The sequence below is a fragment of the Neodiprion lecontei genome, chromosome 1, assembly GCF_021901455.1.
Source record: "Neodiprion lecontei isolate iyNeoLeco1 chromosome 1, iyNeoLeco1.1, whole genome shotgun sequence".
In the NCBI taxonomy this organism is placed as follows: Eukaryota; Metazoa; Arthropoda; class Insecta; order Hymenoptera; family Diprionidae; genus Neodiprion; species Neodiprion lecontei.
The window spans coordinates 4,629,249-4,641,965 of record NC_060260.1 but is presented as its reverse complement, the minus strand read 5'-3'; the positions used below and the strand labels follow the sequence as shown (position 1 = coordinate 4,641,965).

At 38.3% G+C, this 12,717-nt stretch overlaps 3 protein-coding genes across 3 annotated transcripts; 2 read left to right on the top strand and 1 right to left on the bottom strand.

Moving 5' to 3' along the window:
* Positions 1-11: 11 nt before the first annotated feature.
* LOC107226335 (chromatin assembly factor 1 subunit B) lies at positions 12-3,320 on the top strand. The gene is made up of 7 exons (XM_015667118.2): positions 12-453; positions 607-739; positions 818-1,127; positions 1,206-1,469; positions 1,579-1,806; positions 1,889-2,430; positions 2,833-3,320. Exons 1-6 carry the CDS (start codon positions 313-315, stop codon positions 2,415-2,417), a joined length of 1,605 nt encoding a protein of 534 aa, XP_015522604.1. The 5' UTR covers positions 12-312; the 3' UTR covers positions 2,418-2,430; positions 2,833-3,320.
* Positions 2,512-4,308, bottom strand: LOC107226337 (peroxiredoxin-2). The gene is made up of 5 exons (XM_015667120.2): positions 3,975-4,308; positions 3,446-3,563; positions 3,124-3,363; positions 2,811-2,976; positions 2,512-2,702 (listed from the first exon to the last, which is right to left on the bottom strand). Exons 1-5 carry the CDS (start codon positions 4,138-4,140, stop codon positions 2,649-2,651), a joined length of 744 nt encoding a protein of 247 aa, XP_015522606.1. The 5' UTR covers positions 4,141-4,308; the 3' UTR covers positions 2,512-2,648.
* Positions 4,309-5,384: 1,076 nt separating this feature from the next.
* Positions 5,385-6,856, top strand: LOC107226338 (39S ribosomal protein L32, mitochondrial). The gene is made up of 4 exons (XM_015667121.2): positions 5,385-5,534; positions 5,936-6,190; positions 6,352-6,494; positions 6,610-6,856. The coding sequence occupies exons 1-4, from the start codon at positions 5,444-5,446 to the stop codon at positions 6,727-6,729; spliced, it is 609 nt and encodes a 202-aa protein (XP_015522607.1). The 5' UTR covers positions 5,385-5,443; the 3' UTR covers positions 6,730-6,856.
* The last annotated feature ends 5,861 nt before the right edge of the window (positions 6,857-12,717 follow it).

Here is a 12,717-nt window from a genome sequence, read left to right as displayed (position 1 = left end):
AGAGCCAATGCTACCAACAGTCAGGGTTGCAATTTCTTAATTGATCGACCTCTATCGTGACTTTTAGGAACTAATTGTCTCTACAGAGTTGAAACTCCCACATGCACCGATTTTCTTCATTGTTCTCTGAACCACAGACTACGTTGGAGCGTTTCGCGCGAAATTCTTCGTGCAGTACAAAATCAGGTTATGTGTAGAAAATAATAATCACCGATTGAAGTGTGGATTTAATTTTAATAAAAATCGGGATAGACGAAACACGGCGCAGTTAAAATTATCGTTTTCTCATACATGTTCTTCTAATTAAACATAATGAAGTGTACGATTCCTGAAATATCCTGGCATAATCGCGATCCTGTTCTGAGTATTGACCTAAAACCCGGTGTAAATAAGACTTCGGACGGTAAAATATTTTGGCGTTTGGCTACTGGTGGTGCGGATTCTCATGTTCTGGTAAGTAAAGAGTTTCAATTTTTACCATCGCGAATTCTGGGTAATTGACCTGAATGAAAAGCCTAAATTAGTTTTAAAAGATATTCGATTTTTTCAACCTGAATATTGTGACCAAATAAATATTATTCAATTAATTTGCAATATTTAATCTAGATTTGGCATCTCACAGTAAATGAAGTGGGAGCAACGGTTGTGGAGTTTGTTGGGGACTTGAGTCGCCATCAGAAGGCAGTTAATGTTGTAAGATTTTCTCCTTCGGGTGAAATCCTTGCATCTGGTGATGACGGTGAGCAAGGAAAATGGAGTAATACAGTTTTTAACTCTGAATTATTTAATCCTTAATTTTTTTAATTCATTCTTTCAGAGTCTGCGATAATGTTATGGAAAGAAAGGGGCGAATTTGAACCACCCCCACTTGCAGGGGATGATACAAATCAGAATAAAGAACAATGGAATTTATGGAAGATCCTTCGAGGCCACGTCGAGGATGTTTACGATTTGAGCTGGTCCCCTGATTCCAATTTTTTAGTCTCCGGCTCTGTTGATAATACTGCCATTCTGTGGGATGTTGAAAAAGGGCGAAGCATGGGTATATTATCAGATCATAAAGGATTTGTTCAAGGAGTTTCATGGGATCCGTCAAATCAATACGTGTGCACATTAAGTACAGACAGGTAGTAGAGCATATAGTTTTCGACAAAAAATGATCTTTCTCCCGTGCAAATTGGGCTCACAAATTTCTTTGTCCACAGGCAATGCCGGTTATTTGATATAAACACAAAAAAAACTGTTCAGCGCGTCAGTAAGGCCAAGATCCCCACGCCAGCCAATCACCCACTGAAAGACAAAACTGTACGCTTGTTTTATGATGACACTTTTCAATCCTTCTTCAGAAGACTTACGTTTTCACCCGATGGCTTATTGATTATTGCGCCATCTGGCATTATTGAACCTCAAGAATCTTCTGAAAAGTTGTCCAATGCAACAATTATCTTCTCCAGGCATAATATTAAGGAGTATGTACGATTACATTACATTTATTATCGGATTTTTGTATGCAGAATTTGGAAACATCGCTTTTCTACTAACAGACATGTCTAAACGCGATATCTTTTAATTTTTCAGGCCTATAGTAGTGTTGCCGTCTTTGGAACAATTTACAGTAGCTGTACGTTGTTGTCCTATTTACTTTAAGTTGAGAGAAGATGGCCCGGTATCGATGATAGGAATTCCTTATAGAATAGTATTTGCAGTTGCTACAAAAAGTTCCGTCCTCATATATGACACTCAACAAGTTTCTCCAATTGCAATAATTTCGAACATTCATTATACCAGATTGACAGACATTGCGTGGTGAGTTAAATGAAATGCTGCGTTTCACAATGCACAGCAATACGACATTATTGCATTTAAATTCTATTTGTGTGTATTTCAGGTCGTCCGACGGACGTCTTTTAGTCGTTTCGTCAACAGACGGTTATTGTTCAATAATTCATTTCCAAGACGGAGAATTGGGAAATGTGTATGAATCTAGTTTGGTAAACATAAATGACACGACAGAAACGAAATCTGTGCATTCAAATTCATCCAAATCAAAGCGTAAGACTAATAATGCCGAGAAGACTGAATTCATTATTGATATGTGCAGTGACGCAATGGATATTGACATTACGAAACCTGTGAAAGCATCTGACTTTAGCGAAGAGGCGAATAATGGTAATAAAGATGATAAACTTGTGAAAAACGTCCAAAATACAAAGTCGACAGATGTTGATGACGTAGTTCTTGAAGAGACGGAAGATATAAAACTTGTTTACACAGAAGAAAGTAACACAGAAAATATAAGTGACATTGTTAAAAAAACACCTCCAAAACCAATAGTTCCTAATGTGATAGCAGCTAAAACTCCGCGTAGGGTACAGCTTATCACACTCTCCAGTCCGAGAAGTGGGAAGAAGAATTGACCGTTAAATTTAGGTAATATATACACACGTATCTTTCAAGAACAACATCCAATCAACGACAGTGTCGTGAATCTTCAGTACGTCATTAAAAAACTTCAATCCAAATAGTTTATTATGCTAATTTTGAGCAAGTAAAAGATTTCGTTGTTACAAATGTAGTTAATCAAGGGTAGATTTTTTTATTTCTTGAAATTATGAAAAAATATGCAATATAATCAGCATGATAATTAATCAGTTGAGATTTTTCGCAAAGAATTTCTTCTTATCCACCGGATTCGGAATGATCTGAAATACAAAAATCATGTTCGTTAATAAGAGTCGTTACTTACGTGTGTAAAAATTAACAAATACAGTACTGCAGGTACCAAATTGCCTCAATATTCTGATACTTACCGTGTCTTGTCCTGGTTTCCAGCCAGCCGGGCAAACTTCACCGTGTTCATCTGTATATTGGAATGCTTGTACGAGCCTCAAAGTTTCATCGACTGATCGTCCGACAGGGAGATCATTCATTGTAATTTGGCGCAGTACTCCTTTACCATCGATGATGAAAAGAGCTCTGTAAATAGAATGAAAAAATATTTGGCGATACGTCATTTGCATTTTTATATGAAACATAAAAACAAACATGAAAAAAAAATAAATAAATAAGTCAAACTACCTTTACAGGTTGCGAAGTAAAGCCTCAAATGTGTGATCACGTTACCTCAAAGTATGTCCAAGATCTTCCAAGTAAACTCCATAATCCTTTGATATCTTATGAGTGAGATCGGAAAGCAAGGGAATTTTAATATTTTCAAGACCTCCTTCCTTTCTAGGCGTGTTTATCCAGGCGAGGTGAGTGAACTGTGAGTCAACAGATGCAGCAATGACCTCAGTGTTCAATTTCTTAAATTCATTTAATCGATCCGAAAAAGCAAGAATTTCCGTGGGGCAAACAAAGGTGCTGAAAATTCAGAAAATCTAAATAAATGTCGGTAAATTTAAAAAAAAAAATTTCATTCCCATTCCAGAGACTGTGAACTTACAAATCCAACGGATAAAAAAAAAATACTAAATATTTTCCCTTGTAATCCGTGAGCTTAATTTCTTTAAATTCGCCTCCAAGAACAGCCGTACCTTCCCAGAACGGTGCTTGTTTTCCAACTGAAACAAACGGTACGCATGGTTAATTTAGATTTTTTTTTTACAAGAAACAGGTCAATATGTATTGGAATCAGTGCTAATCCCACCACCTAATCAGAGATTAGATAAGATGATGATACGAATTTAATACACCTGCTGTTAATATTGTCAATAAGGTGTAATAAATTACAATTTCAAATGGTTGGTATTCAAAAGTCCCATATTGAGATGAATTGAGGAAAACGAGATTGAATTCTCGTAAAGAAGATAACTGTACTTTTTTGCTGATATCAATAACTATCAAGTATTCAATGTCGTGACATTTCCTTGATTTCTCATCGCATTATTCTCGCCAGTTTTAGGAAAGACATGAAGATAAATTCGCTAATGAATTTTCGGCCCCAACAAATAAAAATATTTCGCTCAACTCACTGACTGCTTGAGTTGTCTGCAACTGGTGACCCGCGTGTTTGGTACCGGTTGGATATACGGTGCCACCAGCGAACGAGTAACACGCTTCATCCTCACCGAATAAGCCCTCACTTTTCGTAACAAAGCACGAAAATGCGATTGTAACGAGAATAATCAGTAGCCGCATCTTCGAACGATTCTGCACGTACGCACTTGTTACAACGCTCCACTTTATTCTCTCGTTCTAATCTATACGCCCACTTTTTTAATCTTACTTGTTTCTTAAAACCCGCTTCGAAAAAAAACAGCGCCCCGGCGTCGCCGTCCGCCGCTTCGCGCTTGACCTACGAATCAACAAAAAAGGAATACGCGAATCCAAAGTCGTAAGCCCGCTTTCCATGTGACGCATTGAAGATTGGAAGCATGCATCCTACGCACGACGAAGGGAGAAACCCGATTGGTGGTCACTGAATAATGACAACAGTTCAGTATCGATAATACCCGTTACTCCCAAGTTATCTGAGGATTACTGTAACAAATTGATCTATCCAATTCTGTGTAATTCAAACTGCGGCTTTCAGCGTCACAAGAATGTTCGTTATTAGATTTTGAAATACTTCCTATATTTGAATTTGGTACGCGATTATACTGAAATCGCGCGCATGCATTTCTCTTATGTGGATTCACGATACAACATGATTAGGGTGCGTTCCTGACACGAGTAATGCTCTTGCTCAGGCATCTCTAAGAACCAATCGCGTGCCTGGAACATAAGGCCGTCTTAGATCGTCAACTAATCACGTGCGAGATTGTTTAGGGTTCATTTTGAGGTGTGGAAATCCATGAAAATCTTCACAATTAGTTTTCCCCTCATTACTCATGTCTTTGTTATTAAAAATACACTGCATGTATATATTCTTGTCTCGTGGTTCCTATTTCAGGCTGTCGAGCAAGGTCTGCAGAATATCAAAAATCAATGTGTTCCAATCGAAACATCGTTATATTTACTTGCATTGTCATTGAGGACGATCCCTGCGGACGCCGTGAGCGCGGCAGTATGCGGAACGTACAAAGCATTTCCGAATAAACTGGGATCTGAATAATAAACGTGGTAGTACATGTTCAATACGACGATTCCGACGCAGAATAATATTGTCCAAGTCTCCTGCAAAACGCCACTCATTATAACGCGGTTAGGTTATTGCTGGTTTTTTGATCCGCTGCATTAACGACGGGTAGGAAAAAATCGTTTGTGATTAATCGTCGCCTCCATTGGGTCATAAGTAACTTCTAACGTATTATGCGATTCATTCCAGAGCTCAAAGTGTCGTGCGTATTTTCAATATAACAATCGTTATTCGTTTATGATCTCACATTTGACGCGAAAATATAATAGCTCGAATATCGAGTCCAGCTGATCGATCTGGGTTGTTTTGTTCGTGTCGAGTATCGAATATCGGAATCACGAAGTAATACTTGCGACTAGAAACATGGCGTCCGGCCTGGTAAATCGCGTTCAGATTGCTTTACAGAGATTTGATAACATAATTGTGAATATTCTGAGTCGGAGATTTCCTCCAGGTACGGAAGTTACTATTATCCTTTTTCTCAAAGTTAGGAGGGTCGTGTCGAGGCCTAACAATGAAAATACCGATATTCCAACCTCACTTTTTGCCCGTCTTAACCTGGAAGCTCTATTTCACGTGAAACTATATCGGAGCGTTCAGCCGGTGACAAAATCTCGGACAAAATATCCGAATGAATGAATGCCTGTAAATAAATAAGCTGTTAGTGACGTGCGTTTGTTGGCTACATGTCCGAGATGATTGTCATGGGTTTCACTCCATGAAAAGTATAATCAGTCAATTTGTAAATAACAGATTATGTATGATTTTGGTGTGCATGGAGGTCTGACTATCATAATTCAAAATAGCTCGGAGTCGATTGTATTGTCTGTACCAATAGATCATTAATAATTTCAGAAGCGTTATGTGTCGTCGAATTGAATGAGGGGCAAAATTGGCCGCAGCCGATCCCTCGAAGAAGTCCATTTTCCATAGAGAATATTATTGATAATGGTTTTCTGTGGGGTGTTCCCACACATAAGCGAACAATTGAAAAAAGATGGAAACGACGCTTTGGAAACCCTAAGTATATTTCGAAATTGTTGTCACCGAAAACAAACATTTTGACTTGTCACACATGTGGACACGATCACGAAGCTGGTATTCTTTGCAGTGAGTAAGATGATATATTCCCCTGAGAAATCTGTTTTATTTTCTAACATAGTTAGCAGCTTGTATTATTGTGCTGAATCAGAGTAACGAACCAGGTGAACGAAGAGTTTCACTGAATTGTTACGGATTTTTTTGTCCTATCTATGTCTATTATTTTTCAGGACACTGTTACGACAAAGTAATGGGTGAAACAAAAGAGATGCAAACTGCTATTGTGAATGATTTAGGTTTGAATCCAGTCGAGAAGGATGTCATTGTTTTATATGACGGTGAAAAGAGTGAGGAAATGGTAGATTATTGGAAGGTACGATGAAATGCTTTCACTGATGTTACGGTTCATGCCAACTTTGAAAGGTTGTTTATTTGACTGTCTTATGTTATTTTCGTTTCACTTTCTGCTTTTCTTGCAACGTAAACAGAACAAGAAAATCGTGGAGGTACCTAGAAAGAGGCCGAACTGGTTCCAGAAAAATCTACTTCAACGAACAACGGAGGTACCTTCCGACAGTAAAGAAGTTGAGCCCACTCATCTGGCGTAGATACATTTTTTTGTGGAAAACCTTCAGTTCTCTGGAGATACTTCAAGTAAAGTAGAATAAAAGTAATAATAATAATAATAACTTGATAGAAATTTCTCGAATAAACGAGGAGATCCTAATACGGTAATTATTATACATGTGACTAATCGATCCCTTCCATCCGTATTAAACAATGTCAATGAAAGAAGGGAGAATATAAATATGTAGTTAGCTGATTTATGAAAGAAACCTTGATAGTTGAATCGGTTGAACCCCCCTCATTCACCGGTGAAACCAGAAATTTAAAAAATTTTTATAGATTTAAAATGCAGATTTCAAGTTATAGTAGTCGATTACAATTGAAAATCTGCATGATTTTAGAAAGAAATATCCAAAATAGGCTTATGGCCTTTCCTCTTCGCCTCGAGGTTTACGACCGACTATCGAGGGTTCGGTTTACGAGTTTTGGGTTATGGATTAAGGCTGCGCGGTTGGTGGTTTGCGGTTTTGGGCTCGCGATTCGTGGTTTATGGCTCTCCTAGATCCGCGGAAGCGTTGAGAGCTTGAGGTCGATACGTGACTATTGCCCAGCTTCAAATTTCCCCCTACAAAAACCCCTTTGGCGATGAAATCGTCATTAAAAAGGGTATAAAACTCGCTTCGCACCGGGCGAAAATCACTCAAATATGTGAAATTGCGCCTTGTTACGTACAACTTCGCAAACTCCCTGCAATGCCGTTAATGTTTATCGGATGGTGGCGCCGCTAGGGAAAATTGTGCGAATTAATTTTACCGCGGATAGTAAGGCGGGTGTAATTACAAATTTCCTCCAAGCATGCATCGAGAAACTCGTCGTTTATTGCCGTAAAACATGACAACTGCGTTTCATCTGCAATTAAATAAGGACAATTAACGTGCCGGTCAAACCCGCCGCTCCAGATTTCATCTGAACGTCTGATATTACTTTAGACTGATAATTACGTTTGCTGTAATTGGGATCGTCAATGTAATGAATTGTCTGAGAACGCAGTACATGTAGAGAAACTTCGAAGGGAACAAAAATCGCTGGCAGCGTTCCAAATACTTCTATCTTCTTCTACCAAGACTCGCTGAAGATATAGTAGATCTATTGTATATACTCGTGCGGTTTTTACAGGTACATGCATACATTTGGCCTGGAAATAAATTGTTCCAGGTCTAAAAACGGAAACGGTAAATTTGTCTGGAGATTTCTCGCGACAAATTATACCGTTTCATCTTTCTCCTCTTCTTTCGCATCTTCGCGACTGCGCATCACGACATCGGATACTTTTTTTCCCCAATTATTCATGACAATCGTATAGGTATATAAATATATGTAATACGTCGATGCCCCGAATCCGCACGACGATATTTTTCCTTGTAATGACCGCACGCTTTGTGTTACAGCAACAGGTTTTTCGCTCTGGCGAAACGATAAAATTCGCATCAACAGCCTCGCTGTAATTTGTGTCACGCAAGAAATCGCGAAATTCGTTACCAATGAAGGAACCGAACGTCGATTTTCCGTCGATGTCTGGCGATTCTTCAAATCCCGCCCTTTTCGTTTGAGTTAGGACCGGAACTATGCGGATGTTACAGTTACTGCCGTATTCGAGTGTACGCCACGTTAAATTACATCGTCCACTAATTAATCAACTGGTGTATATTTCGATCCCCTTGGCTTTGGGATAAATGGGTTACAACGAACGCTACTCGTTTCTTTATACACCGGATGGTGCAGAGAGCGGTAATATTATAATTGCGCGGGGCTTTCCTTTGATCTCGATTTTGGACTGACCGCTGGTCCAAGTATTTCTTCGCACTCCGGGCAGGTTTGGATTACTTATTTGACTTGGATTATTTTTTGTCGATTCACCCTATGCGAGAAACTCACGTTTTCTCACGCCTTATACGGCTGATTCCTACCTACGGATTCCTTTGATGTTCCCAGGCTTGCTTAGAATTTGGGTAACTGAAAAAACCTCGCAATACAATGTTTATGAATTCTCACGCGAGTCCCTCTCGTCCGAGGATAATATAATACCTTGTTCGTACCGACTTTTCTCGCATATACCCTTTTCCGTGCTGTTTTCAACGTCTGAATACATTTCCGGTTGAAATACATTCCGCTACGTGAAACACATTATTCAGACTTTCATGGGATTGCGGGAAACACACGACATATCTGTTTCAGAGGCAGGCTCGACACGACCACCGATGTACGGGTATAATTGTCTCAGAGTTATTCCCCTTGTTTTCTAGACTTCAGCAAATTGTAATTCTATTCATTATTTTACTATTGATACATCATTCAAGGTAGAGTTTTAAATGGGAGTAAATAACTTATTTATTTTATACATCATGGAATCGGTTTCCACATAATTCTTCAAAACCTTATATCAGAGGGGAAATTTTCTGCTCGGTGTAATTTTGAACTTAACATTAAACTGGTCGTATAAAATTGAATAAAATTTGTACCAGGAAATGATACGAAAAAACGGTCTTTCTTGTTTTAGAATTTCAACAGTTCCTATCGATAGAGAAAAAAATGTGTGTCCGTTACTTGGAATTTTCTTTTTACGTTAATCAGTAATTTTCAATGATAATTGTATAGCACAGAAGAATCGATGATGGCTTAATTTGTAAAGTGCCGCGGTACGTCTATTTATTTCAGCTTGTAAAATATTTATTTCAGTAGATCTAGTTATCTGGTTGCGTTATATATATAGAGTTTTTTTTATTTTCAAACATTTTCCTGGAAGCGAATGTGAATCTATTTCCCATTACGTACAAGTTAATTGCTCTATTGTCAATCATCTCTAAGCCGTTGGACGTATTACGCCCCTTCGTAAGCGAGTAATCCACTGCATCGCGAGACTTTGAGCTGGTGAAATCTCTCTTATGATACTTTCATGCGGTTGGCTCACGGGACTTGGATAAAATCTCATTTCTACGATTGGATATTAAACCGGAAAACGGAAGGCCTCAAATCCTTGTCTCGTTCTCCTCAAAGGCTACGAGTGTATAAAACTTTAATATCGAAGGTAAAAATATTGTTTGCCTTTCGTTTTTTATTCTCCTAAAGAACGCTCGTTCCTGCAATGCTGAAGATACAATATTTCACCCGAGGCAACTGCCATTTATCGAATTTTATATAAGATCCAGAATTTATAACAGACATTTCATGGTTGAAAGAAAAAATCAGTTTTAGGCATATATGTGTATATACAATGATTTACAGTAAAATTCTGACTATTGAACTTTGAGTTTTTTTTCCTCAATCTGCGGTTAAAAAAATTCAGTCGCGGAAGAGTTTCCGAACCCATATAATCGATGGCGACTCAAAGTTACCGAAGCCCGGAAGAGTTTCTGATTTTAAGCAGCCTCAAGCAAAAAAGTTACGACACCATATGATTGAATCGAGATTCAAAACTCGTGACTTTGATTTCTGATCCCCTCTTCTCAAATAACTTTAGTGAAAATTGGGGGAAACATGGTTACGTTGAAAAGATGTGTTAGGCTGGTATTTTTACTGCTGAGCCTAGTTTTTGTTCAATTCGTATTTCTTTACTCTTAGCTTGGTATTTTTTCGCATCTACTATTTATTCGATAAAAAAAAAAAAAACTTGTAACACCCACGGGAGTTCAACATACCGCATAACATATACTCGTGTACATGATTATCGATCGGAAGTAAAGTTATGTTCGTGATAATGACAAAAACGCCGATAAGTGTCCGAAAGTTGTTGAGACATTAGAATAAAGTTTCGTCAAGCGTAAATTATTCGACCGAGGCTTCGAGTCATTCCAAGCAATCGCAAACACAGTCAGACATTAATTTCCGGCAAAGAGTTGAGAGCTTATAATTTAGGCAAAAGTCCGAGCAGGGTGCGTATTTGAAATAAAATCTAATGAAACGAAAGTGAAAGGTGAGGTAAGGAAAGTTTAAGGGAAAAGGTCAAAGGTCTGGGTAATGGCAATTTGTGTAGAAAAATGTAACGAATTTCAGGGAATTCAGGGATAGTCGTCCAGAGCTTTGGCCTTTTTACCGTCGAGCGTAGTGAAAATTCTTGAGAGAATAATTTTTAACCCGCGTTGCGTACACCTACGCAATTCTTTGGCGAAAGGAGGATGCGAAATAAAAATAAAAAGAATAACGGAAAATCTACCGGCAAGCTCTTCAAGCTCCGAGTTGAAAATAAACTCTAATGAAGCCTTAAGTGAGGTCAGGACGAAGTCATAGGTCGTGGTTGTGGCAGTTCGCATTTCTAACCCTTTCGTAATTTCCCGAGTTCATTTCGCAGTCGGATATAAACAGTCAGCGGACGCTCATTGTTAGTCTCCCCGGTAGAATTTCCCGCCCCGTATAAATGCTGGAACAATTCTCTGCGGCTGGAATCGTATCAGCGGCCATGATATCGTTCCAACGTGTCTACCATTATTTCCCGTCTCCAGCGAGTGCTAACTCTTGCCTATATCCCGCAGGTATAACGAAACATCGCGGGGAAGAGAATTTAAACTCCGCGGATGGGCTTGATTAAATTTCGCTGTTTATAGCGATACGGAGAAACTGCGCCAAGTTAATTCCTCCACTTGATTTAACGCGAAATCGCAGCTGCACTTTAGAATCTAATGTCGCGACGGCCACTAATTTTAAGCTAAGAATAATCGATGCGTCTAATTAATTGGGTCGAAAAACATAATCAGACACGACTCGTTCGAATCGGTGAAAATTAATCGATTCATCGATTATTTCGTATTTTCTTTTTTTTCAAACGGTGCGTACGAAACCAAAATTATGTCAATTTTAGTATGCAGTCTTAAGAACGGAAAAGTTTTTTGACAATTTATGATTTCGTTCAAAATATTCTTCAATATCAGGTAAAAATATTCATTCATCTTTCACTTATTGTATAAAATATATACTCGGTTATTAAGACAACGATAATAATTGATACTATAATCGCATAAATTGATATTGCATTGCGTCGTTCACGCGAGTAAAAAACAATAACTGATTACGAGGAAAAATAATCGATTTAATCAAAAATCGACGTTTTTTTTTGGTCATTCTTAGAATTCAGGCGACTGATCGTCCTTTTGACTTGTGTTTTGGAAATTCTCACGAAAAACACGTAGATGGAATATAATTACAAGAAAGTTGATTATCCTCTTCTTGGACTCTCGGAGTAATAAGACGAATCCTCCTTTCTTTTGACAGCGTTTCAACGCTTTTACTTCTCCTCAAACGAATCCTTGTCGTTCAGTTACTTTTACTTTTCCTCGGATTCCCTCGGCTTAATGTTATAATCCCGCACGCATCATTCGGGAAACGATAATTTATTGTACTAAATAGTGCTTTGGGTTGGTTAATCGATCCTCCGAGAATTTTCGTCTTTGATATACCAATATCACAAATTCGTGTTATTTCATAACCGCAAAAATGAGTATTTTTTCAGTCAATTATTATCCGCGCGTAACATTATTTTTTCTTAACTCTGCATCGTTGATCTGATCGTTTACCGTTTTTCCGTTCACACCTCGACGTTATCTTAGTATAAAACCGAAACAATTCATGATTAGTCTTTAATTTTTTAATTTCACAAAGTTTTCTTTTACACCATTTTTTTCTCCCTTCCTAACCGTCTAATAAGAATTTTTCCTCAAAGCAACCGTTCATTTCAATTTAGCGCGATTAAGGGGGAGAAAAAAAAGCACAGTATCACTGCAATTCGCGCCTGTAACATTATACTCATTGTCAGCTTGATTCTTCTCGCTTACTTACTTTTCTGCCTCAAAGAATACGCAAATCGCTGGTCAGTATAATACCCGCGGTGTTTCCATTGCCATAATTATAATCAAGCACACTAACGCCTGGCAGCAAAAATAGCAGGCTAATATAGTTTGCCACAACAAATGACTACGAGTGTATATGAGGCATTCGACACCAAACCGACCTAAGCATGTCCCTCGCCATCGGAGATTTTT

Bases quoted from the DNA above. Each gene is read 5' to 3' on its own strand.
- LOC107226335 (XM_015667118.2), top strand. From the start codon at position 313: ATGAAGTGTACGATTCCTGAAATATCCTGGCATAATCGCGATCCTGTT. The intron at 740-817 runs GTGAGCAAGGAA...TCATTCTTTCAG, and splicing joins CCTTGCATCTGGTGATGACG to AGTCTGCGATAATGTTATGG. The intron at 1,128-1,205 runs GTAGTAGAGCAT...CTTTGTCCACAG, and splicing joins TGCACATTAAGTACAGACAG to GCAATGCCGGTTATTTGATA.
- LOC107226337 (XM_015667120.2), bottom strand. From the start codon at position 4,140: ATGCGGCTACTGATTATTCTCGTTACAATCGCATTTTCGTGCTTTGTT. The intron at 3,364-3,445 runs GTAAGTTCACAG...CTGAATTTTCAG, and splicing joins TTTTTTTATCCGTTGGATTT to CACCTTTGTTTGCCCCACGG. The intron at 2,703-2,810 runs GTAAGTATCAGA...TTTGTATTTCAG, and splicing joins GGAAACCAGGACAAGACACG to ATCATTCCGAATCCGGTGGA.
- LOC107226338 (XM_015667121.2), top strand. From the start codon at position 5,444: ATGGCGTCCGGCCTGGTAAATCGCGTTCAGATTGCTTTACAGAGATTT. The intron at 5,535-5,935 runs GTACGGAAGTTA...TAATAATTTCAG, and splicing joins GAGTCGGAGATTTCCTCCAG to AAGCGTTATGTGTCGTCGAA. The intron at 6,191-6,351 runs GTGAGTAAGATG...ATTATTTTTCAG, and splicing joins CGAAGCTGGTATTCTTTGCA to GACACTGTTACGACAAAGTA.